Source organism: the organism of the source record quoted next, unplaced genomic scaffold (genome assembly GCF_019419815.1).
Source record: "Pyrus x bretschneideri cultivar Hongxiangsu unplaced genomic scaffold, Pyrus_bretschneideri_v1 Contig44, whole genome shotgun sequence".
In the NCBI taxonomy this organism is placed as follows: Eukaryota; Viridiplantae; Streptophyta; class Magnoliopsida; order Rosales; family Rosaceae; genus Pyrus; species Pyrus x bretschneideri.
The window spans coordinates 1772708-1799859 of record NW_025999768.1 but is presented as its reverse complement, the minus strand read 5'-3'; the positions used below and the strand labels follow the sequence as shown (position 1 = coordinate 1799859).

Genomic DNA, 27152 nt, shown 5'->3' with positions numbered 1-27152 from the left:
TGATTTTTGTTTTTAAATCACTTGATTTCATTGAGTATTGAAGAAGTTATGAATATTTAAAGTTTACCCAGTTTCCATCGAGTTTTCCAGTTTTCTCGCCTACCAGTTACCTTTGAGGCTATTTTCCGGCCATCTCCGGCAATCATTGGGCTTTTAGATAGGTATAATCTTGTTTTACACTTTCCTATCTTCATTTTGATATATTATGGGTCTTATTGGGTTAAGAAACGATTGAGTTACGAAGCTTTGAAAATTGCCCAAACTTCCGGCCAAGAGCTCCGGGACACTTAACGGAGTTTTTAATGGAATGACCAAAATGATGGATGGTGGACAATCTTAGGGACCAAAAGTGATGTGTTATGCAAATCTCATGAACTATTTTAACTATTTAACTTATATAACTTCAGAAATGAGATTATAATCCTAGCTTGCATAAACAATCCTAATAAACATAAGTCCCTTATCACCGACCATCACATTTCAGGATGTCAGAGTGTCAGTTCGTGGTTAGTCTTGAAATATTGTCGCGGCTTTCACTACCTTTACATTGCATGGTGTCAACGTGTGATTAGTCTTGAAATATCGTCATAGTTAATGTAACAAGTCTTTCTTCGTATGTATGTAGGTAATGTTAAGAAGACTAAATGTATGAACAAAATTTTGTAAACTAAATGATATGGAAATTGGTGATTGGGTTATTACTCAAGAATTGATAATACTCATTCTTATTAGAAGTTTGTAAATTTATGTACAAATTTAGTCTTCCTACTATTATCCATATAATCACTCTAGGCTGCCAGAGGGGAATGAAATGGTGGGAACGGGAATTGCACATATCCCTAACCATTCCAGCGTTTACCAAACCATCAAGAATCAAAATGATTGTGGGACCTGCATAAGATCAGGAATTCAACTCCTGAAATGGCCGGAGTCCAATTCTTGAGTGGGAGGAGGTATTTGGATTCCTGGAAATGGTTTTCATTAGGAATTCAAATTTTATACCGATAATACCCTCAAGCTCCAAAGATGAGAATAATGTCAGTGTTTGCAGCCTTTGCGATGGTGATGGCTGGCCATAGGTGCTGCCTTCAAGCCCTTGTTTGACAAGGCTAGCGTTCTCGATGAAGACCAAAGAACAGGGAAGATGGTGGTCTCACGATCAGGGGTGGGTCGGCAGCAGAGAAAGATGGGGAAGAGACGCGGACGAGAGAGATGCCTAGGAATTTTAGAAAGGGGTGGGTCAGCAGAGAAAGATGGGGAAGAGAGAGAGGTGCCTAGGAAATTTTAGAAATGGATGGGTCGGCATGGCAGCAGAGAGATGGGGTAGAGAGAGGACAAGAAGTAAATTTTCTTTTTTTAAGGGTTTGTTTTATGTTGGTAACTGGTAAGGAGCAATGAAAGAATAAAAGTAACTAAGAAATAAAAAAAAATGGTTATTCTTTCTATGTAGGATGAAAGAATATAAATTTTACTAAAAATAAATTAGTTACAATAGGGGTATTTTTGTAATCACATTAATTTTCATTTCAATTCATGTGAATTAGTAAACAGTTTATATAAATCAATATCATTCGTACTCCGATTCCAACCTATTTTAATAAACAACTTTAACACGAATTTGATTTTGATTTCACCTCATTGTAATTCCTCTTCAATCTAATTTCTCATCAATTCAATACCCATCAATTTAATTATAGTAAACGAGCCTAAGAGATGTTAAACATTATTAGGCGCAGTGCACAATGAGCACAAATTCTTCCTCATTCCATCCTTCGTTTCCTTCTTTCCCACCAAAATCCCGAAACTTAATCAGCGATAAGCATGGATAAACTTCTAATCCGACCCCTAATCGCGGTCCTAATCTCGTTGTTGATCCCCGCCAGATCCTACCGACGAAAATCACTCGACCCCTCAGGCGCAATCGCGGGTTTTGCCGTCATTACCATCCAGACTGCCGTCAGATACAGGTATCAAATTTTCTTCCACTTTCTTTCATTTTCTCGGCATCCAAACAGCCTTATTATTACTAACAAACTTTGCTCCTCGAAGGAACGGATCTCTGCTGCGGGTGTTCTTCTTCACATCGTCGAAGCTGACCAAGGTCGGGTAAGACAAGAAGCGGCGCGTCGATGCCGACTTGAAAAATGGTGGGCAGAGGAATTGGGTGCAGGTCTTATCCAACAGTGGGATTGCGTCGATCTTGGTTCTGGTTCTCTGGGCAAAATCGGTATTGCAGAGAATGCTTCGACTCGGAAGACTCGTTTCTTGTTACGTCGCTTGTTGGTGGGGTTATTGGTCACTATGCTTGTAGCAATGGCGACACTTGGTCTTCTGAGCTGGGAGTGCTCAGCCTCGATTGATCACGACTCTCAAGTTCTGTATGATCGGCTCGATTTTAGCATTTTGTCACTTGGGTTAAGCTAGAATTTTGAAAAGTTTCGATTTTTTTTTCCCAATCTTGTTCTGCTTTGCTGCATGTGCTGGCATTTCTATTGATATTTTGAGCTGAAGAACCTTACATAACGGGATGTTATTGTGGCGGTATTTGAATCTAATGACTCACAATCATTTTGGAAAGTTAAAATGAATGGCTAAGCGTGAGTGAGCTGCGTTACCTACCTGGCATCCTGGTGTAGGTTAATTTGTCATTCGTACTTAATAATCAAAGTCCTGGCTAGAAAACGTTTCCTTAAACTCGATAAATAGTTCAATTATCATATGAACACACAAACATATGTATCATTATTTTTTTCGCAGTTCCCCGTCGTAAACTCGATAAATAGTTCAATTATCATATGAACACACAAACATATGTATCATTATTTTTTTCGCAGTTCCCTGTTGTCTCACGTCTTTCTTTTAAAAGCCTAGTTACGTTCGTGCCATTGCTTATGAGTGTTATTTGTGCATCTTTTTATTCTTTGAACTGTTCTAAAGAATACCGATCGCCCTATAGACTAAGGGTATCAAGTATTTGTTCTGTCATGATTGGGATTTATACAGTTTTGGGGAATGTATTGGTCAAGCTTGAACAAAATGAAATTATCTGGCTGCTTGAATACGTAGACTATGGATGCTATTTTGGGTTTCCACATTGTATTGGCAGCCTGTTCAGAAGGGTACCAATGGCGGAGTTACAAAAGCAGGACTACTGGCAGCTGCAGGCTCTGTTATCGGACTGACATTTGTGGTTTTTGGATTTCTCACTACAAAATGCGCATATGATGTAGCACTGAAGCAGTTGTTGGTGATACCTATTTCTACTCTTGCTGCACTAGGCGGTAGTGTCATCGATTCTCTTTTGGGAGCAACGCTGCAATTCAGTGGATTCTGCACTGTTCGTAACAAGGTGCGTTAAAGATATAATACGTGAATCTGATGTTATCATATTTATGGCAACAATTGAATCTGCCTAACGAATCTCATTCTAACTTCTTTTGTTTCTCTAGGTTGTTGGCCAAAAGTTAAGAAAACCTCAGGTCTTAACTTTCTTGACAACAATGCTGTGAATGTTGTTTCAATACTGCTGACCACAATCCTCGCTTCCATTGCCTGCAATTACGTTTTTTGAGATCGACCTGCTCAACCAAATATCTTTCCATTATCAGCTAAGATGGTGTTGATGCAATTTGAAACTGATTCATGCAGACCGGCAGGATAACGATAGTCTCTAGTTGTAAACTATGATTTGGATAAAGGGTTCAGTCAATGCCAACCTACTGATAAGTGTGGTTTGAGGAATTGATACTTCTAGATGGCTAGCGAGCAGCATTGTAGAATTTTCAGCTGCAAAACGTGCGCCAATGAAATCTGTTCGAGGTAATTTCGAGTTACATTAAGTAGTGAATTTGATTTGTTCACACTTGTGATCACATTGTATGTATATTGGCCTTAATCCTAGACCCAACTTGCCTTAATCTTACAACTTTTTGTGTGGCTGTAACTGATTTTGTCTTGGGAGTTTTTCCTTTGGTGTGGCGAACTAATTTCACTAAAATGGATGAATTTCGTAGGAATTGGCACCAAAAAGTTCTTTTACCTTAGATGCAATCATGTGTATATCGCTTTTTACGTGTCTTATCATGTAAAAAAACAATAAATACCACTAAAAATGCAACTGATTAACCGATTTTGCCAGCTTAATTTAGTGTAGGAAGATCGTGGTCTAGAATATGAAAAGATTGCAATGGAAAATGATATATGGTTGATTTATAAAAGAAACTATGATTTTTGCTAGATATCAATCACGTTCGATATTGTATCCAATATACTAAAGATTTGTTTTGTTTTGTTTTGTTTTGTTTATTTTAATTTGCATGTTGGCAATTAAGGTACACCGTAAGCACCACACCATATATGCAGAGAGATTTTTCAATGTGCCGGAAACACACTAAATGTCATAGTACAAATAGTTGAAATTTTTTTTCAAGTATCCTACCACTTGTATTATAACACCTAGTGTATCAGACTGTGTTTTCGGTACACTAAAAATTTCTCATATATATAGGTTCAAATCTAAAACAGATGGGCGTTTTGAAGAAGATCGAAGAAAAAGGGATATGCCCCACGTTATATTATTCTTGTGAGATTCCTTTTAATGTTCATAAATGGTAGCTAATTCCGCATGGGTACATGCGTGCATGCAGACATACATACATACATATTACATACATAGATAACATACGTCCAAAGTCCTGCAGTACAAACAAACAAGATCAAAGGGAGAATTTCACAAGATCCATGACGAAATCTCGATCTGGTCTAATAAACAAACAAGGATTTTCATATATTTCACTCGATCATAAACATTTGCAGTTATTTAGTAAGAATCGCGGTCGAAAACAAAATTGTCACGATACTTGTCAAGATTATTATCTAATTGGGAGAATATTGCGATGATACTAGGTTAACTCGTTAATAGGTTGATCCAAAACCTGTTATTTTCATATCATATGATTTCATGTTAGGCTAGCGAGTCATGTAAAAAATTATTAAGTCCTATGATTATGCGTTGTGTGAATTAATGACTGAATTTGACCATGCATTGTGTAGGCTGCAACTGTGCTGGCGACGGCGTACTTATCTGGAGCTAAAGTCATTTTTCGTGCCGTTGGGAAATCGTACACAGGAGAGAGGCACACAACCAGAAAACTTGTCAAGAAACTCTTCAAATGACACCCAACTGTGCTGGCTTCTTAATTTCGTTATAATCACAGCATATATGCTGTTAATTAATTTGTTTGTTGATTATGTAATCTAGTATCGTTATTATGTATTTTCGAAGCTTGAAGATGAATTAATGCAGTTGTTTTGGCACTAGTTTAATGTCAAATCTAATTAATTATTTGTTGTTCAAGAGCTTCTCCTTCTCTGGTGTAATTAATTGATGTGGAACATATGGCCGAATGGATTGAAAACAAAATAGACCGGGAAAGACAAACTACAATAAATAAAAAATAACAAAAAAATGTTAGAGAGGTGGTACAAATGGAATCGAGATCCTCGCGAGATCTTAAAGTCCGAAGCCGACGAACCAAGTAATTCGAATCACTCATTTTGAATCTTACAGGCTCCTATAGTCTTTCTTACTAACCCACCTTACAAAATCCAAACGTTCAGATCATTCTCCTCTTTTAAACGATCCAAATTACGCAGTTTGTCGACTACGAATTGCGAAATTTGAAAAGAATCTAAACTGGCACAAATATGATGTATAAAATATAACTAGAGTAGCATTTTTTATATATAGTTTATTACATTATTTATTCATGAGAAATCTAATCTCCGATTCTTTTTACTTTTATTACAACCCGTCATCCATAAAATTTTAAACTCAGAACCTCCTTTCTAAAGAGCGGAGACTCCAAGTCTCCATCTCCAAATAAAAGATGACAAATCAAGTGCAGCAACAACAGAGTACATCTAAACAGCACTCACAAGTCTCATAGCAAGCAGAAACAACAACAAGCTGCAAACAAACTGCACCGAAATTCACAGATCACAAAACGAAATTAAAGGATAATCGAGGACACATATAAGTAAAAACTGTAAAAATTTCAATCAGACTAACCAAGCATAGAGGCAACCCTTCTCCTCGTGGCGCCGTCGAACGTGATCAACCGGCGACATTTCTTGGTACCCCGGTGGTGCATACATTTTCTCTTCTTCCTCCTCCCACCACAAGTTAAGAAAGATAAATAGACTGAGTGCTGATTTTTCTGTGCAACTCTCTTCTTTTTTAGGCTTACAAATTTGATAGAAATACTGAATGATAAAAGCTGTGTGTGATTTGCAACCACTCAGATTTGGTATTAAATGTATCCACCAATCATTTTTATGAGCTTCCATTACAAAATCAGTGGTTGACAGGTGGGTGAGGGAATGAAGCTGAGATTCTATCCCACCGCAGAAGTGGGCAGTCTTAACTCTTTGTAAGTACAGACAAAATCTCTTAATCTTCGTTGTGGAACACACTTGTTTTTGTGTGGGGTCATTTATGCCTTAGCACATGACAGCACACTTGGGTAAAGTGGGAGCAAGCAAGATGTGACTCAACACGTCAGTAACATATCATTACAAAAAAGTTGAGGTAAATAAACCAATTAGTAATATTGGAGATAGCCCAACTCTTTACGAGAACATGCAAGATCCTTAATTCGCCAACGTGAAATTTAGGCTGGTTTGGTATTGCTGTGCTTTGAAAAAAAACTATTTTTGTTGTGTTGTGAAAAAAAAGCGGCTGTGAAATAAAGCAGCAGAGTGTTTGATAACTTTTTTTGTAAAATTGCTTTTGGAAAAAAAAAAAAGCAATATGATAGTGTTTGGTAAACTTTTATATAAAACAGCTGTGACGGTGTAAAATGACCAATAAGGGTATAATACTAGATGTGCCATTAATTTAATTTTCTTAACCAATAAAGGTGAATTACTAAATATACTTTATTTGTTAAAGAAAAATATTTATAAACTTTATCTTAAATATTAATTAGTATGACAAACTACTTTAATTGAAATATTTTAAACTGAATAGCTAGAATTCATTAGTACAATATTGTTAATGTACTTGAAAGTAATCTAATTAGATGCATTCATCAAACTTGCCGCTATTCTATTTCGTAATGCTTCTATCTCATGTGATCCTTCAACTTCATAATTTTGGTATTCTTCATCATCATCATCACTAGTATCGCTTTCTTCACAATATTCCCTGGGGTCATCAAAATGACGATCACGTTTAGAATACCTCCGTATGTAGTTATGAAGAGCCACTGTAGCAATGACAATCTTCACTTGCTTATTGAATGGGTAAATAGGCATATCCCTTAAAATTGCCCATCTTTTCTTCCATACCCCAAAAGTTTGTTCAATGATACTCCTAAGAGAAGAATGCATGTGGTTAAATACCTCTTTCTGACCCGTTGGTTCGGCACCCTTACGAAAGTCTGAGAAATGATATCTTTCACCTTTATATGGTCCCAAATAACCTCTCATTTGTGGGTACCCCGCATCTACCAAGTAATATTTTCCTGACAATTGAAAATTTTGTTTTGTATTGTAATAATTATACAAAGCAAGTATGTAAAATGTTATAATAATACAAAGTAAGTATGAAGATTACCATTTGGAGGCTTAGAAAAGTTTAAATTTGGATTCCGTAGCACGGATAGAAAAACCCTTGTATCATGTGCAGTGCTTTCCCATCCGGCACAAGCAAATGTGAATTGTATGTCAAAATTACATGCAGCCATAACATTTTGAGTTTGTATTCCTTTCCTACCAATGTATGGAACTTGATCCGAAGGTGGTATTGAACCCTCAAAAAAATGGGTTCATCATCAAAGAGCAGCCAAACCCTAACCTAAAAATTAAATTAATTAATTATAGCAAAAATTGAAAGCAAGTCGAGTACCTGGTACCTGGAAGGTGACGGCGGTCTGGCGCTGAGACCGACGAAGAGAAAGGAAAAGGAGGAGGAGGAAGAGGTGCAGCGGCAGGAGGGAAGAGGGGCGTGCGGAGTGTTTTGCGAGAGAGAAAGAGAGAGTGCAGAGTGTAGGAATTAGGAGAAGGAGAAAGGAGAAAGGAGAAAGGAGGGGGCAGTATTGGCAAATTGAAAAAATTCATTAACTTGGTACTGTGGCTCCGTGTTTTGGATAATAAGCGGCTTCTTGAAGCTGCAAAATGCAGCTTCCACTTTTTGGCTTTTTTTCACGTGAAACTTTGAGATAAAGCTATTTTGAGATGTTTAACAAACACCAAAACCCCTACCAGTTTTTTTTTCATCCCAGCTTTTTTTTTAATCACCTCAATCCCAAACTGCACCTTACATTCTCAACAGCATACATATAAATATACGTACATACATGTTTACGTGCGCGCGCACACACACACACATATATATATATATATACATGTATACATGGTGTGTATATACATATACACATGTGGGTACATACGTGCAGCCCATGTGTGGTCACTGTCCAAATGGAGATGTGAAGTCAGATTCCAATGGCTTGAGTCATGACACCATCATCAGGGCTTCCCGTGATTCATATTCACAAGAAATCACTGATTTCTTTATCAGTATTAAGACGAGACTACCACACCTTCTCTCTTTTTATTCTTTTATGTATTACAATTGTATGATTCTAACATGGGTTAGTAGACAGAAAAATATGGGTAATGCAGTTTGTCGACGTCATCCATAAAGCACCTCTCAAAATATTAAGGGATGGCGTATAATTTGGTCTTACCGATCTCATTGATCTTCAACCGGTGCAGAGTTGCCTAGTCAGACAGTCTTATTGAAATTTCGACCATTTGTATGTGATCTCGTTCCACGTGAAGGTTATCCTAATCAATCAGCCCTACCAAAATTTCTCAAGTATGTAGGATAAACTCTTTTTAGCAGAAAAATAACTTTAAACTCAAAATTTATCAACACAAGCAAGACCAAAACACCGACATAATAACACAAATAATGTGTATAATACGAGTCAAAAGTTGTTCCAAAAGTCATCATATCAACAACATTTAGATTTATGAACTTCACCTAGTACATGTGAATCCATGCTAGCCAAGGTCAAACATGTTTGTCCAAAAAAAAAAAAAAACCCAAAATAAAAAATATGAAATGGGGGGGGCATTAATTTAGCTATACAAATTCTTGACATTGCAAAGCGGATGGCTTTAAACATGATCACTATCTACTCAACAGGGAGACAGAAAAAATACAACTTACAAAAGATAGGCCACAACAAACCAACCCTTCTGTAAAGATACAAGATGTGTCAACAAACATAACACACGGCAAGCAAAACGGTCCTTTAACGAATCTTCAGCGCAGCGGGATCATCTATCAATACAACTCAGAAGTACAACATCCAAGCACTAACACAATCTGCACCATTTGTTATCTCTGGTCCAGTTCAGAACCAAATTTTGATACCCTATTAGAGCTGTCAAACTATGCATGCCAAGTTCCGTTACTTGAGAAATTAGCAGACAACAGGGTAAGCAGGAGGTTTCATGGGAGATAAAAAGTTACAGGCTACAGGTTGGACCCCAGCCGCAGTTTCCAAGCGTTCCCATGTTAACCTTCGCTTCTCAGCTGCAGCGCTTGACCTTAAATTTTCCTCCTCCAACTTACATTGGCAGGCAATTACCAGCTCCTCATCCATATCGCAAAATGTCTTCTTCACATTCAGGGTCAGGTTCAGCACTGCTTGATTCCAGTGGTGTTGGGTGTTTCGCTCAATAGCTGGGAAGACAAGCGGCAAGATCACCTGGCGGTTATGTGCGACAAGGTTAAGGATGTGTTCATTGTTCCACAGCAAGTGGGCTCGTTCAGCCACCTAAAACAAGAAATATGCCATCGTTTAGAAGCATCATCAGTTGAATGATCTAGATCATGCTAACGTATAGTTCTTTACTATCAAGCAAGCAAATTTTCAGTCAAACAGGGGGTTCCAGTTTATGCGGTAGAATATTACCTGGTAATGAAAACTATTGAGGCAGCATCTTATCCGCCGGAACAGGGGAACCATGACCCTTTGAAACTCATCCATGCTAGTCATTTCCAAAACCTCTTCTAACTCGCTTAAAAACATCAACTCCTTCTGGCTATTTGTTACAGGCCAGTACTTCAACAACCCCTTTATTACAGTACTCGCCAATTTCGGATCCTTATCTATAAACTGTACAACACAATATGTCAACTGCTGATGATAAATACCCACGGACTTTGGTTTGTGTAGAGGAATCAGAGCCCTCCACAAAAATATCTTGTGTTCCTCCTTCAGTGGCAAAGCAAACCCACTAATTACACTTCCAAAAATCTCCAACAGCTCAGAAATTCCATTATGCCTTTCAGTTTCGAAAACAAAACGATATATGATATTGCTGACAGCTTTCCGAATAAATGGCCTGTGTACCATGAACTTTCCATAAATCCTATGCAGAATGGTTTTCAAACAATCTCTTTCTCTTGGGTCCTCAGAGTCAAAGAGGTCAAGTAATTTTACAATAAAAGATTGATCCACATGCTTTTTTGCCACCTTTACATCAAGTGAACTATAACTGATAAACCGAACCAGAAGATCATACACAATTTGCAGATATGACCAAGCAGGATCAAACATTGGTTCTTCATCTTCTGTTTCACCCCCAGTAAAATTAGATCGATACTTAGGTGGGAAAACTCTAAACAGGTTGACTGCACACATTTTACACACTGCAGAAATTGCTGGTTCAGTGAACTTCACAGTCCCAGAAGAAACATAATCAACAAGTTCTATCAATGTTTCACGTTTGAGATCTTGCTTAACTGGATCGCTGGAATCGACAAACTCACAGCAAAGGTTCAGCTTGCTGATAAATAGATTATGCTTCTGTGGGTTTGAAACCTCCTTGAAGGATAGATGGGGCTCCACTGCCTCAGCTCCGGCTGCAATGCTTGATGGGAAAACTGCTGAAGACACCCGCTTGACAACATTTAATTTGCTTGTAAGAGAACTCCCACCAATTGTACATGGGAACCCACTCCCCAAATTGGAAGTATTGCTGCCAGAATCACTCCCTATAGAATCTAGTGAATCAGACTTTGATGACTTGCGAGGAAGTTTGCTTAGGATTTGCTTCAGCATGGTAGACCCTGCATAATCCAACCAAAATTTAACATGGCGAAATGTTGTAGCAATCAAATCAATACATCAATGCATAAAACCTTCAAATAGAATATCTTTAGGCACGTCAGCTACAAAACCATCCACGTATATGGAGTGTAATCATAGTACTACAATGTCCCGCAAAGGGATTACACAACAACGCAACATAAGATTTCAACTGTGTAGGTAGTAACGGGAAATGAAAAACAGACTGAGCGGAACACAACTTGCGATGAAATTGAAGCCGTTTAGAAGACAACTTCAGTTAGTAATATCTACATGACAGCATTTCTTCAGTAAAGTCCAGAACAAAAGCATATACAAGTAACAATTGAACTGAATCTTTCACCCACCAGATCAACCTCAAAAGCAATCAATTCAAAACATGAAAATTTTATACACCAATAAAATCTAACAAATACTTCTATCTTACTAAAGAAGAACATCAATCTGACCAAAAAAGAAACAAACACTACAGAAAGAAACAAGTTAAAAACAAGTCTCTAATTAGCAACAAATTATAAGATGATAAATGCCTATAAAGTTACTAGATTTTGGTACAACAAACAATGGAAACTCAGATCTGGAACAAAAACACAATTATAACACAGATCTACACCAACCCCAGATCACAATTATCATAAAACCCTCTCAAAAAAGAAAACTTGGGCATGATCTACACAATGCACAAACAAAATTCATCAAGAACAAGAATTTGAAGTATACCCAAGTTAACTAAACTGAACACAAACATTCAAGGAGAGAGAAAGAGGAGAGAGAAACCTGTTTTGGAGCTTCTGGGTGTGCTTGTAAAAACCAGAGAGAGACACTTTTTAGCAAATGAGAGGAGCAGAGGAGAAGGTCATGGTATCCACAAAACTACCCAAAATGTAATTTTGGGTGAGAAATGAAAAAGCAATTTACTTTAGAACAAAAGGGAGGAAAAACACAAGGCAGGCAGCAGAGAGAGAGAGAGAGAGAGAGAGAGAGAGAGAGAGAGAATGAGAGAGAGAGGGAGGGAGAGGCAGCGTTTGGCCGTGAAAAAAAATGATGTTTTGATCCACTATCTCCTTTTATGTTGGACAAAAAGCTTAAGCTAGAGGGCTTCCATGGGAGATCAATACGAGGTCCTCGATTGAATAGAAGAGGCGGTGTGGCATTTTCTGAGAATTGCAGGCGCCAGGCTCCACCCAACAAAAATAAAGTTCAACACTTTTGGGTTCAGTTGGTAGAGAGGAAAAATGAAAGAAAATAAATTATATGAAAAAATAGAAAACTATTTGAGAAATATTCCTTAAGCTAAGCTTGGCTGAGCTGAATAAGATCCGGATGGGATTTTCATTTGGTAAAAAAGCATTGCTATTATTGTACTTGTGGGGCACCGAAAGCGGCCTCGTTGTGTACCATGTTAGCAGTAGCACCAACCCAAGTCTTGTGTATTGTTCCCTTTCTAACTGATATTTTTGTTGGTCCATTTGGTGTACTTATGTTTGATTAGCCCTGAACAAAGAAGAGGGGTTAGATGGAGAGGACTAATAACCTACTCTAATGATGCTATTATGACAATATCTCTTACGCACTAATATATTTTAAGTTTAAGTCGCAACTTGTATTGATGCATCAGATATTGAATATGTCATAGTGTAAATCCGAACATGTGTTTTTTTACTTAAGATACCTTCACATTAGTATCTTATATATAATTAGACGAGGCATAGACTCCCCAACATATATTGTACATACTCTTTTTAACCCGGTTGGATTATTTAGGTAACTCGACTTTTATAAAGAGTTATCATAAAATGAGAGAATCCAACTCATGACCTCTAATGATAATACTAAATTTTGTTAACAAACTAAATTACAAATTCCTTACTTGAATCACTCGGCTTAAGATCTTGCTTTGTAATTTAACTGTGAGCCTTCTGCGTTTAATCATTGTATGAACTTCGTGGCTTGAATTATTATAATTAACTTTTATTAAGATAGTATGTGAAACGTAAAAAATGATATATGGATAGCACCACCCTTTTATTAATGTATTTCAGTCTTGAAATTACATAGGGGTGATTTTAAAAAAGAAAAGAAAAGGAACCATAATGCATGTTGGCCAATTTAACAAAAGGTTAATCTTTTGATTTGTTCAATTGTTCCCCAGGACAAATGATGGGATCAACATCATAACTAAATGACAAAATATAGTGCCAAGCCTTGTCCTACCCAACAGGTGCCCATCAATTAGTTGGTAAGCAGAAAAAATGTGTATTAAACAAAAATAAAGCAAAGTTAAAATAATAAAAGGTTGGAGTTTGCTTATCGGCTTTGAGAAGCAAAGAAGACCAAATGATTCCCATAACAATAACTTTGTTTCCATTTAACTTCAATCTCATCCGTTATAGTGAACTTTCTTTGTAGAGTTATGCTTGTCTAATGACATTCTAATAATAACAACAACAAAATCTTATTTTGCTAAATGAGGTTGACTTTATATATGAATCATAGAACGTCATTACACTCAATTTTTACGTCAAATCTTTCGTTAACTTTAGGTACTATAATTGATTGGCACCCTGTTGGGTAGAACAAGGCCTTGCATGCTAAGAACGTAAAAATATTTTTGCTCTTTACATGTGATGACTCATTTTTCTTTATTATATTGTTTATATTGTGATTTGCACTATTTTTCTTTTATTCAAGTAATATTTTGATTGTTCTAATCTAATCTACAACGAAAGAATTCGAACATGAGTGTAAAGAGATTATCACACTATTCTAGCTAATTAAAACATTCTAACTACACCAAATTAAGGGTAATTAGAGTGGAAGTTGCGAGTTACACTTATTAGTAAGAATTACACTTATTAGTAAGAACGGTGTCCTTTTTCTTGTATCCAAGTTCGGAAAGGTTAGGAAGTTTACATGAAGGTATTGATTTGGGAGAATTTAACAGCAAAATGCACATGACTTTGGCTCAGTACAAGTACTTATTAAGGTCAAGATGATGTTGTCAAAAAACAAAAGCTGGTGCGCATTTCTGGCATAAACTAAGGAAGCTATTATTACTAACCAAATGATCAATTTGCAGTAAAAGTAGTAGGGCAGAGTTACTTTTACTGGTGCAGCTGTAATTACCATCAAAGTTTCACTGAATAACACAACTAAAAAGAGAGGGGGTGGAAGGTACAGTCAGGTTAACTTCTCTCTTATTTTTCTGACTAAAATGGCTTTAACAAGGAAAATAGGGATACCTGAATTGAGATTTTCTCTGTATCTCACAGTTTGAAGCCGACAAATCGAGTAATTCGGATCATTTATTTTAAATTTTACAATCTTTATTAGTCTATTTTATTAGTCTGCCACATAAAAATTAATGATCTGACCGTTAAAATTTCTTCTCACTCTCTTAAATAGTTCGAATTACGCAATCCGTCGGCCCTAAACTAAGGAATCTGAATTCCATCTGTATGTAAATGATGAGCAGTACTACTTGTATCCATGGTCAGGAAGGAATCTGAGTCCTTGGAGCTGCAAAATGATTACATCAAATATTATATGACGACCTTTTAAAAGAAGAAATAAATGAAATGAAATTAAAAGGGATTATCTATTTCTGGTTTGACGGTGCAGGACGCCATGTACCTATCCCAACAGCATCTGAACTTTTCATCAACCGAATACGCTTGCATGATTCTATAAACATCCTGCAATTAATTGGAACAAAAAACAAAGAAGAAAACGTATGGTTATACATAAGCTTTGGGTTTGACAAATCACATGAAAGCAAATTGCGTAACCAAACTTAAATCCAGAAAAGAAAATAAAAGTACGATGAACAAGAAATAGACCGAACCCTAGTCACATGAATTGGCTCTATATTAATTTACGCAACCACATTAAATCAAGACTTCTCATAGTTGATGAAAAATCAATAAGATAATATTTAAATTTACAGTTTATTCTATGATCGTCTCACTAACCAAACTCCACTCATGCTAAAGAGTTGGCCATTTAGAAGGTTAGTGGGGATTTGAATTAGGGTCGCTAGTATGTAACAGTTTGCCAACTCAACTATATATAACCATGAGGATTAACATGCACATAGTACTCTTGGCTTGCTACATATATACTTAAACACTAACTAATTTTAGTTATATGAAATGTTTTGGCAGATTTGTGACAATCATTTTCATTACATATGCATATGTAACACTTTCAGTTATTTTAAAAACACTTCCATACGAGCCCGTAGTAGGTACTGGCAACTTACTTCCAAGGGACTTCTCCAATTAACATCCAGTCTCCATCCTTGTCTTCATATGTCAGCACATATTGATCCATTCCTTTCAATGTAGGTTTCATAACCTCATTGCTGTCCTCAATACACTTACCTAATTAAAACATTATCCAGATTAATTACTAACCTTGTATTTATTAATTAGAGCTTGTATCACAAATTTATATTGGTATAACAACTAGTTAATTATAAACTATCGCTAGCCAGATTTTAGCTTAATTAACTTTATAATACTCACGGCATATGGTTAAGAAAGTGAACATTTGGTCTAAGGCTCTCAATAGCTCCTGATAACTTTTGTACACCTCCAAATCTAGTTTACGCAGATAAGGAGCTCCATCTGCACTCACTTTTACATTCCTTCTGCCTGCTTTCCACCACCACTAACGCCTTCTGTCTCATCGATCTTACCGGCGGCCACTCAATTATTCTTGCTCTGAATATCAAAACCCCAAATACACAGTTCGTTAGACAAAGCTGAAATGAAAATGTCGACAAGCTAAACAAGTATGGTGATTTAGTCAACTTTTGACATGGATATATAATTCTTGGAGTACAATTTAAAAACTGAACGATTTGATATCACACATCGGAACTACGCATGTAAGAAACAACATATGTAAGTTAAAACAAAATCTTTACTTTGCAGCTGGGGCTTTGATGACGGCGGTAGTAGTACTTGATGATAAACTGCCACGTGGATAGCTCCCGGTAGAGCTTTTCCGGAGGCCAATCTGATCAACGGTCTCCATGAACCCCCGTTTCATCGAGCTGCTGCTGCTACTACTTATCTTGAAGTTGAACACTCCAAAGACACGATGATGATCATAATCCGACGTCGTACCAGGTAACCCTAAGGTGAGCTCAGTATCCTTAAACTCCATGCTTTCATTTGATGACATCAGCTTTCCGGTCGGCCGGCTAGTACTGTGTGAACTTGTGCAGGTTGTTTGCTTTGCTGTTACATATATAGAGTACAGGAAGAGTGGAGGTAGAAAATTTCAACGGCACAAGGGGAGGCGAATGAGGAGAGTCCACGTGGGGTCCGGTGTGGGAGCACTGCTTGCTGTTAACATGTATGGCTTGACAGTAGCAGCATAGAAGTTCGTGCCGGCTGTCGGTTTATGCATTCCGATTCAGTTTCTGTCACTCTCTCTGAATCGACTTCCATACATTATTCCTTGCTAAAATTACCATAATGCTTTTTAGAAATTCCACATGATCAATAGTACTAATTGGAGGAATTTTTGTAGGCATTATAAACAAAAGTTACATACTGTATTATTAAATACGCTATAAATATACGTGATACAATTTGAGTGAAACTATAATGTTATGTAATCGTGTTTTAAGTCTATAAAAAATTATTCATGTTAATTGTTGTGCTTACATCTATAATTTCATTAGGATCATCCAATAAGCGTATATCCCAATCCTCTTTTTGTATTTTTTTTTTTTTGTAGATATTACGGTATATCACTTAAATATTTGATTTAGAGAATCATAGTATTTCTCTAGGAAAAGGATATTTGAAATTTGAAGCCTCAAACATTAAGGAGAAAAATGCTCAAACATCAGGGAGAAAAATGTAACTAGACGAAAAGTTTGTTTAATTGATAACATCATATGAATTCTAGTTTTCAACTCTTATTGGGATATTGCCAAACATACGCAATACTTAAGCCAAATTAATTATTGAGCAAAATAAGGATAGATATACATCTATTTATATATCACATTTATAAACCACTTAATATGACAATTGATGTGGTAGATCACGTTATCTGTCATGTCAGAAGCTTGTCCTCATTAAGTTTCTAATGTATAATGATTGTGTGACATATGGTTATCAAACTTTTTTTTTTTTTTTTTTTTGTGAACATAAGTTATCAAACTTTAAGGATGCATAAGTGTAATCTTAATTTATCACAATAGATTGAATCTAACGAATGATCTAACTAGGTCTTTCAAAACTTGGAGAGGAAAAACTTTGACTGCAAAGAAGCGGATTACATTGTCCATGCCAACTGGTCTAAATCCACATCTTTACCTCCTTTAACATTTGAAAGACTTATAATATACTTTTGTTCAAGGACAACAAAAATATTTTCCAAAAACACAAAATGGTATATAGCCGTTTTCACATCATCTCCTTCGTTTCCTTCCCTTTAATCATAAAACCCATACAATATGTGAGTATCTCATGAAAGAAAGGTGGTTTTGAAGTCGATAAATTTATTGACAACAAAAATAATTAATTAAGCTGTTTTATTAATAATAATAATATATTAATCCTTCAATCAACTTGGATCACTAAACTCATCTCTCAAAATGTAAAATAAAACAGGATGTCACTTAGTATTATGTTTTGAATGTATTAGTTTTTATTTGTAAATGAGAGATTTTAAGCTTAATTTTCATCAAAACGAATTCGAACCAATTTATTATAACTAGTTATTGTAAGACTTGATTCACGCTTCAATCTCTTAGTGTAAATAATATGATATGTTTCAAAAAATGTAAATAAAACTATAAAAAGTGTGGGGTGGGGGGATGACTCGTTGACTACAACTAAAGTGCTTCAAGTTCCCAGAGTAAGGATGACATAAGTCGACAAGCATGTGGCAAGTGTTGGAATGTCGAAATGGTGTCGCCTTTCAGTTCGTTGAATTGAAATCCAACAAGTGGCAGCCACTAAAAATGAAAATGAAGATGCCTATATTGTTACACCAGCACGCAGCTTAACACAACCAGTTTTAACTTTAGATTACTTGTTAATCTTCTTTCTTTTTCTTAATCCAGTTAATATTTAATTAAACATTTACTTAAACCCTTGTTCACCGCTGAAATCTCACTATTATCAAACATTGGCGAGATTCATAGGATTAGACATCAGTCATCTAATTCATAGTTATGGATTCATAATTTTTTTTCTTCTTCTTGATATCAAGATGAAGTTCACACGCTACTTTTACAAGTTACGTTTAACTCATTACCTTGCCTCAGCCTATTAGAGGCATTTAGTTAAACCTTTCGAGTCATACTCAAAGGCCTGACAAAAGAGTTGTGTTTGTCGTGTTCGTGTCATTTGTGTCATACTCATTATCTTAATGGGTCATGTGGTGTTAAACTCATTACGTTAACTGGTCTTAATAGGTGACCTGATAACGAATTGGTAACGAGTTCTTAACAGGTGATCCGATAACAACTCAATTCGTTAATGGGTCATTTTGTATCCGGGTAACGGATCATACCAAGAAATTGTTAAGCCTAATCTCTAGATCTGGCTAACGATATGTTATTAGGTTCTTAATTGATGACCCGATAACGATCCAACTTATTAACAGGTTGACCTGAAATCTGTTATTTCCATATAATTTTATGTCGGGTTAACGAGTTGCACAAGAAATTGCCAAACTTACTCAAAGATACCATCAACTGAATAGCGGGAAGTGAGAGCAATTGCATACATTAACATTTACAGTGGATCCATGAGTGTAGTCGTAGTTATATAGAATTTCATAGAATGATTCAAAGTTTAAATTAGTTGGCATGTGATGGTAATAATTAATAATCAATGTATTTGGTTTTGCGCCGTCTAATTTCAATTAAGCAATTGGAGATTGGTGCCTAATAATGTGAGGTCTCATGCTGAGTTTTGAGCTTTCAACCTACACATGTGCAATTGTTCATGCATATGAGTTGTATTAAGAACAAAACAAAACCATTAAATATGTTTTTTTTTTTTCTCTAGTTTTAATTGTAGCATTTTAATTTGGGCTTTTTATAGTGTTATTTTCTTCACAATAATATGGGCTTAAATCAAATACCAACAGGCACAGACAACTTCAGGTAGAATACCCAAATCAATTAACCTTCACCTTCAGCTTCACAATTCAGCTTTCAGCCAAAAAAGTGGAGTACTTTTTAAGTTTATTCATTTGTTATAAATAGGTAAAAGAGAGAAAACTTTTGTTAGAATCGAAGTAGGACATGATCAGTGTATCACTCTGTGTTGTTCTCTTTACTTGTGTTAGATAAGGAAAATGAATATAGAAGAAAGAAGTGAGAGAAACTTGTAGAATTTCTTTCTACAATATGATTTGATCTTTTGTCCTTTTGTAAGGAAAATGCGAAGTTGTTTATGTGTATTTTGGGGTCATAATATGATTCTTTTATATAGGTAGAAATCATAGATACAAACAACCATAATCTTACGGCTATGACAGTCGCAAAGTAAAGACTCTTGTAGCAAATAGTAGGTGAAAGCTTATCCAACACACGTGGGGCATCCATATTTGCAATATTATTTGAATTTTTACCACAAATAATCCTTTATGTTTTATCAACTCATCGGTTTTTGTCCTTTATGTTCCATACTCTTATCAATTTGGTCCTAACAATCCACATGGCACCATGTGATTGACTTCCTAGGCCCTGTCTTTGTGTCACGTCAGCCCCGTTAACAGGTTTTTAATGAAATCAAACGGTAAAGACAAAATTTATGAGTTCAGAACATAAAAGACCAAATTGATGAGTTGATAACAATAAATGATCATTTGTGATTAAAACTATTTATTTTCCAACTCAAAAGATCAATAAAAATAAAAATATTAGCGAAGCCTAGCTAGAGCATAACTAGAACCAAGTTCAGTCAATTAGTGTATCATTAAAATATCCTTAATGTATGTGGTGTACTAAAAGTTATTCGAAAAATTGGTACTAGTAGACCGCACACTCGTGTTTATTTCTAACCTTTCATAAATCAAATAAAAATCAAAAGACAAACGAGCACACAAGATTAAAATAGGTGTTCGGAATTATTTCCATAAGAAAAATGGGGATTTTAATTGAGAAATAAAAAATAAAAAAATAGTAGTAGAGAATGCAATACAAGAGAAGGTCATTATCCACAGAGACACCAATCTTCCTACCAAACGATCCAAATGTAAACAATGAAAAAATTTTGCCATATCTAACTAAAAAAAAAAATGCCAAAAGTAGTATCGTCTTTTGCCCGGTTTACCAAGACAATTAACCTGGAGTCAGGATACAACACGAAAGGTTCCGAGTGGCACAAACCAATAAAATTACAGGCACAAAACCACCATGGCCGGGCAAAGCATAACGACGCAGACTACTAGGGCGGAGAGAGGGGCGGGGAGAGCGAGAGCAAGAGAGAGAGAAGAGTACACAAGGGCTAATTACAGAAGGACTACATTTTATCCTTTTTCCAAAGATGACAGATGGGAGGGAATATATATAGGGTGAAGAAACATATATAAATCCGAGAAACATGAGCAGGTTTGTACACAAGCAATGGGCACACGCTGGTGAGACTGGTTGCCATCCCAGCCGCAAGGAACCTAATGTTTTGCTTATGCGCTTTCTGCTGGAAGATGACCCACAATCCCAAGATCGTTGGCATATTTGGGCCTCCACTCAGTCCTTCCCCTCACAATCTCGGCCCCATCCTCGAGTCGAAGCATGTGCTGGCACTCCACCCCACCATTACTTCCCAGGTTGCCGATATCAGCACCTGAGACTGCAGTCAGGGACTGAAGAACACTGTCCCTCCCGCACTCCCTCCTATACTCCATAGTCATAGAAGAGAGCTCATGACTCTCCAGGATTGGCAAGGGAGCACTCTGCATCAACCAGAATCATCTTTCAGTTAAAGAGGCGTGTAAAAAGTACAAGATGTAAAAAAGAAATGATCATTATCCATCCAAAATCTCGATGCAACACACCCACTAATTACTTTTGGGCTTGGTATGTAAGTTCAACTTAAACTCAGAATCAGCAAACCTACTAGTACAACTTCAAGTAATGAAAAGAAAAAAATTCCATTGACAGAAGTTTACCTCGAGGATCCAGCCAATGTACTTCACGTTATTAACGTGCTGGTTGACATCTAAGTCACTCCATCTAGGCTGCAAATAGAGGGTGAAAGGAAACATAAAAGGAAAATCCTTCATAGTGAGCAAGCAGCTAAAAGAAACGCGTTAGAATTATGTGCAAAGATGATTGACTTACAGTCAAACCAGAGCGAACAACGTCCGCTGTTTTGTCATCAAGTTTCGGCAGTTTCCTGCCATCTTCCTCCACAACAGGAGGAGAATTCATAAAAAAAGACTCTATTTCACCGCGAACTTCATCAGGCATCTTTGATAATCTCCTCGTCACTTTATTCATCATCACCCACACACTGCAAAACCAACAGCGAAAACAAAGGCCATACAAATCCCAGTCGGTTACTCTTTAGAACACCATTTAATTGTGCAAGAGCGCCATATTGCTGATTGAATTGCCAAAAGCTACCTTAGATCTGTAATATAGAAAACATTTCTTAGACTGTAACTAAGGAACAGGAATAACAATTACCTGGAGGCTCTTGTTAGAATTTGGCCAGTTTTCAAGTCCTGGATAATCCAATCACGACGCATTCCATTCTTCCCAGAGGCACTAACCCAAGTGTCAACTTGAACAACATCACCCCTGCAAGAAAGAAACAATTTGAGTCTATCACCATAATAGTCCAATCAAATTTATGAATGACAAATCCTTCCATTCAGAGATAATAGTTACATATAGTCATCAGCTAAAACAGATGGTATACAACTTGTCAATTTTAACCTAGTTGGGCATAGAAATGATGTATTAGTGCATGTTAATTATGTTCCCAAATTCGTCGATACTTTAGCACTCATTCTTGTATTGGGAATTTTGAATAGTTAGCTTTTGCCTCTAGTAACTTCCTCTTCTAAAACAAGACATCAACTCGCAATAACCAGAATGCAAATGGATATGAATACATCAACTGGCTCATAATACATTCAATCTTTGTGCCAAAATTATTACAACATAGAAAGACGAAAGAAAATACACAGTGAAGAGAAACAAAAAGAACATTAATGAGAAATTAGCTCCGCTATCTACAAATAACATTTTGAATTACTGTAATAATGCATCAACAGTGTGCTTGTGTTTTTTACGAATACCAAATTGAATAGTAACTTTTAAAGTGTCCCCACTACTATTCAAGGCTAATCCTAAAATTATACATAATTCATACAATAGATAACGGCATAGCAGAACCAACATAAATTCCAAAATAGTAAAGTTAATGAACCCAAATCCATAAATGAATAAGCGACAAGGCAAAATAAAAAGTAAACGACTTTTCTGGTAGAAGAGCAAGATGCATGTGACTTACCAAGTAGGATAGCGGTCTACCTCAACCTGCATCTTCGTTACAACCCATATCAGGTTTCTTACAGTCATCTCTGGAGTTGAACCAAAACCATCTCCCAGAAGCCCAGCAGTCTTAACATGATTAAGTGCTGTTTCCTGCAGCCCGAAAAGAGAAGTATGTAAAACAAAGCTTGTGAAAAAGAAAATGCACTCAAGCTCAAGAACGTGAACCAGTCACAGAACATGCAATTGGTGCTTCAATCTCTTTAACTACAAACTGAATTTGAATTTGTCATAACATAGAAATTGAATTTGTCAAAAACCTGTAAATGATTCATTAACGTCTCTATTGAAGCCGTACGATCAGCACCTATTTCGTATGATCTAATTGAGAAGTTCTGGCGAAAGACAAGACCATCCTGAACAATTCGTCCAAGACCAAATGGGTCAATGAGCATGTCAGGTCGCTTGGGTTTCCAATCAAGCATCGTCCATTGCTTCTCTGCAGCCAAGAAGATTGTGGTAATAGCAGCAAGGAGCACACTCCAATCAGGTAATTGGTTAATGAAAGTCCGTGCAGGAGGGGATGAAATGTCATCCCCATGCTTCCCACTTTCCACAGTCGCCAAACCAACGCTAGTTCCATTTATCTTTGGAGGGGCTTGAGCATTTGCCTTTACCTGCAAACCACTCGATACAGACTTCGATTTGAGTCCTAAATTGGCTGACCCGAGCTTGGTGTTCTTGGCGCTAGAGTCTGAGTTGGGAGAAGAAACCGGAAAGAACGACGCAGTAGCAGCAGTGGCAACCATGATGACAATTGGATCAGAGCAAAGAGTCACCGATCCGAGCACTGTAACAGTAAAATTCCAAATTTGTCAATGTAGTTTCACATGGGAATACAAAAATAACCAATCTTCAGCAATATGCACAAAATGCCAGCATGTTACTACCGCGGGCATAATAGCCAAATGCCAGGTAGCCATTGACACCAAAACACCGACGGTAGCGTAATTAGAACAAAAACTGAGAACAATTCCTTCCCTAACAAATTAGGCCAACAACACCACCTGATTCCATACTCAGAAACCAACGAAAAATCCAACAGAATTTGTACTGTACAATTATCCATTTTTTGTTTATTTGTTTGGGGAAAGCAGTCTAGAAGACAACCCAATTCAGAAACTTAAACAAGACTCAACATTCAAAATTTGAAAAATATGTTCTCCTTACAAAACTGAAAAATCGAGGAACAAAAACTAAAAATTACTCTAACCCCATAAGGGCTAGCAATTAAAATTTTAAGCATACGTTTCAATCATCAAACCTTGTGTATAACCAAAACTGAAAACACGAAAAATTAACAAAAGTATCAGAGAAACCTAAAATTATTGAGAAAGTGCACAACCAGCTGAAATTATAAAACTTTATCAGAAATTAATCTTCCTAAAAAATATAGAATTAAGAAAGCACAATTATTGATACAGCTACGGCCTAAAAAATGAAAACTTTTGGAATATATGCATAGAAAATCAAGGCAGATCTGAGCTTCTGCATCAACAAACATCCAGTGAGAAATCACACAAACATTTCATATGCCATACAAATGTTTTACAATACGAAAAGAGAACCATTTTTTCACTTCGTTTCTTAAAGCAAACAAATTTTCTTCCTTGTCTGTTTGGTTGCCGAGAAAATGCAGAAACGAAAAGAAAAATAAATCAAAATTTCAAAACTTTCTCATATAGATCTCCAATTTTAACAGTCGGAGATAACACCTCCCCCTCAAACCAAACAAAAAAAACAGAAACAACGCGGCAACAACAACAATATTCCCATTCATTCCGTCTTACCTCAACTTTCTCAGCAACCAAACAGACCCCCTCCGGAAGAAATCGAGAAAGCTCTCTGGACCTCCTCCTGCCCTCACCTTAAACCAAACAAACTTGAATCTAGAGCAGATGGAAGGCCTATTGCGTCATTCCGGATCGGCAAAACCTCGAGTTCTGCGTAGTTTCCAGGGTTTTCCGATTCTCCTTCGGTGGTGGTAGTGGGGGTGGTGCTTCTTTTAGCTTTTGAGAGAGAGAGAGAGTGTAGAGAGAGAGAGAGAGAGAGAGAGAGAGGGGATTTTAGGGCCAGCGGTTTTGTGGGTGGTGGGGAATTGGCGTCCAGCGAGGGACTCAATATATAGTTTCTCAACCTGGCTTTACGTAATCCCGCCTCATTCCGAACTTCTTCACCCGACACCATTTTCCTTCTTTTATTTACGTCTTTGCCACTCCCACCTTTTTTTTTTTTTTTTTGTTAAACGGATTTATTAATTTGCCAACAATTACTGTTGAGTTTTTTTTGGTTCATTATTATTGTTGTGTTATTTTGGGTTAACATTATTGTTATTGTTGAGTTGAGGGACCTTTTATGTTTACCAAATTGCAGAAATTGTCGTTATGGTGGGGTTATACGTAAATTTCAGATTATATGGTGGTAAAAAAGAAAAAGAAAAAAACCTGTTGATGACACACATGTGTGAATAAGTTATCAATTTCAGTCCAAATCAAACTTAACATCTAAATTGTTTAATTTTTTTGTAAGAGATCTTGTAACGCAGTTAGTTAAGAGTATTCGTCGTTGCATCATCTTGTAGTTTAGACGAGTTTAGTGTAGATCATCATATTGTTTGTTGAACAAAAAAAGTCTAATTATGTCCATGTATGCCTCGTTTTAAAGAATGGAATGTCATTTCAAGCCTAATTTAAGGGGCGTGCCTAAACTCAGCCAAGTTAGCTACAATGTGAACCACACATAAACGAATCTATTCGAAAGATAAATATGATGACAACGATAATTGCGAATTCTCTTAATACTCTTTGAAACGCTCCACTTTTATTATCCTTTGTATTGAGTCAATTTAGAAAATTATGAATACATTAGTGAGTAGTTTAATATCACCATCATTTTTGTTCAAAATGTGTAACATGTCATTTTTAAAGGTGTAAAAAGAGCAATTTGGACCCTCCCCTCAAATTCATGATTGAAACAATATCCGTCCTTTAACTCTAAAACAATGTTAAACTTGTATGATTATCCATCTTCTAACTTCCAAAAGTTAACAACAACATCATCCAAGCGTTATAATAATACCTTTTTAATTAAAAAAAAAACATACAATTTGTATTTTGGGACATATATTGGTTGAGCTACGTATTAGCTCGGTGCCAAACTTGAACACTACATTCCATGATACCCATCTCCCAAATTGATGGTGAGTAGCTCAACCATATGTGTACTAAATTAACAGTTGTATTGCCAGCTCAAATTGCTTTTGACCTCCAACGCGTTGGAGACCAAGGGAATTACATTCATTCTCAAATTGTTTATATATGTATACAAACATCTATATATATATACACACACATGGTTTTGACTTGTCATATGATTATGTGTCATGTTACTTGAGGTCTTCAAAGAATTCAGATTCTCTTCGGATCTTTGTGTTCGGAGATGACGGACACAAAGATCCGAACTACTTATTTTAAATCATATGACCTTCATTAATACATCTTATTAGTTCATCTTACACAAATTAAGGGTTTAAATCTCTCTTTCTTGAACGGTCTGAATTTCTCAATTTATCGATTTCGAACTGTGAGATCTGAAGAGAATCTGATCAATTCGTATTAAAAAACAAGTTTCATTCAAAAATTACACCATTTTAATTCTTCCATCGACCATCCCCGCATCGGCCATCCTCCATCAGCCATCCCCTTAACTTACCCCGACCATATATTACATTTTTATTTTATTTTTTCATCCTATTCATAAACTTTAATTTAAAATCTTTGTTATAAAAATCCCCGCCTAGGCTAGGCGGCCGGTCACTGCCCAAATTAATGCCTAGGCATTTCAAAATTAAGAAAGGGCACCTAGACCTAATGAGGCGCTCGCCTATACCACCTAGGCACCCGTCTACCCCGCCAAGACCTGCCTAAGTTGCGACTCACTTAGACAGAAAATAGATAACTTTCATTTTACATTTTATTTATTTTTTAATAAATTGTAAGCGACTTGTTGAATACTTAAATGAACACACATTATATGCTTGTTTCCCATGTTTTCATTATGTTCCACTAGCTCATAATATATATGTTATTCTATTTTGTAGTTTATGAAGAAATAATATATATTTTAAGTATAAATAGATATTTATTTACACGAAATATAATAGATTTAATTAAATTCGTCTAGTCCGCCTAGGAGCCCGCCTAACCACCTAGGCGCTAGACCTTAGTCCGCCGCTCGACTAGCGCATAACGTCTTTTAGAACATTGTTTAAAATATGTGTATTGTTGCAAAAGGTTGATGTATATATGCTTTTTTTGGTGATACGAAAAGAAAAGGAAAGTCTCATTTGACAAGCTCAATGAACCTTGTTCGTTGGCTCAAGTTTGACCCTTCAATCTTGTTGGCTTACATTACGTTTTCATGCAAGCATAGTCTTCAAA

The 27152-nt window shown here is 36.4% G+C and overlaps 2 protein-coding genes, 1 long non-coding RNA gene and 2 pseudogenes across 4 annotated transcripts; 1 reads left to right on the top strand and 4 right to left on the bottom strand.

Annotated features, from left to right (window-relative positions):
• Positions 1 to 1721: 1721 nt before the first annotated feature.
• Positions 1722 to 5980, top strand: LOC103960726 (annotated as a pseudogene).
• On the bottom strand, positions 5708 to 6474 carry LOC125469649. Its single transcript, XR_007251882.1, has 2 exons — positions 6071 to 6474; positions 5708 to 5979 (listed from the first exon to the last, which is right to left on the bottom strand). It is a non-coding gene; the product is annotated as an uncharacterized LOC125469649 (long non-coding RNA).
• A 2526-nt stretch (positions 6475 to 9000) lies between these two features.
• On the bottom strand, positions 9001 to 12468 carry LOC103960665 (serine/threonine protein phosphatase 2A 57 kDa regulatory subunit B' kappa isoform). Its single transcript, XM_009373147.3, has 3 exons — positions 11946 to 12468; positions 9990 to 11149; positions 9001 to 9851 (listed from the first exon to the last, which is right to left on the bottom strand). The coding sequence occupies exons 2-3, from the start codon at positions 11139 to 11141 to the stop codon at positions 9495 to 9497; spliced, it is 1509 nt and encodes a 502-aa protein (XP_009371422.2). The 5' UTR covers positions 11142 to 11149; positions 11946 to 12468; the 3' UTR covers positions 9001 to 9494.
• A 1889-nt stretch (positions 12469 to 14357) lies between these two features.
• Positions 14358 to 17696, bottom strand: LOC103960676 (annotated as a pseudogene).
• A 2710-nt stretch (positions 17697 to 20406) lies between these two features.
• On the bottom strand, positions 20407 to 24817 carry LOC103960678 (palmitoyl-acyl carrier protein thioesterase, chloroplastic). Of its 2 annotated transcripts, none has more exons than XM_009373154.3 (7): positions 24504 to 24817; positions 22974 to 23503; positions 22673 to 22806; positions 21841 to 21954; positions 21493 to 21664; positions 21321 to 21389; positions 20407 to 21104 (listed from the first exon to the last, which is right to left on the bottom strand). In XM_009373154.3, the coding sequence occupies exons 2-7, from the start codon at positions 23460 to 23462 to the stop codon at positions 20835 to 20837; spliced, it is 1248 nt and encodes a 415-aa protein (XP_009371429.2). In that variant the 5' UTR covers positions 23463 to 23503; positions 24504 to 24817; the 3' UTR covers positions 20407 to 20834. The 2 variants fall into 2 exon arrangements, with proteins under 2 accessions (XP_009371429.2, XP_048423227.1); XM_048567270.1 differs by having other exon boundaries at positions 24581 to 24817.
• Positions 24818 to 27152: the final 2335 nt, after the last annotated feature.

Bases quoted from the DNA above. Each gene is read 5' to 3' on its own strand.
- LOC103960665 (XM_009373147.3), bottom strand. From the start codon at position 11,141: ATGCTGAAGCAAATCCTAAGCAAACTTCCTCGCAAGTCATCAAAGTCT. The intron at 9,852-9,989 runs GTAATATTCTAC...TTCTTGTTTTAG, and splicing joins TCAATAGTTTTCATTACCAG to GTGGCTGAACGAGCCCACTT.
- LOC103960678 (XM_009373154.3), bottom strand. From the start codon at position 23,462: ATGGTTGCCACTGCTGCTACTGCGTCGTTCTTTCCGGTTTCTTCTCCC. The intron at 22,807-22,973 runs GTTTTTGACAAA...TTCGGGCTGCAG, and splicing joins CGTTAATGAATCATTTACAG to GAAACAGCACTTAATCATGT. The intron at 21,955-22,672 runs GTAAGTCACATG...TCTTTCTTGCAG, and splicing joins GTAGACCGCTATCCTACTTG to GGGTGATGTTGTTCAAGTTG.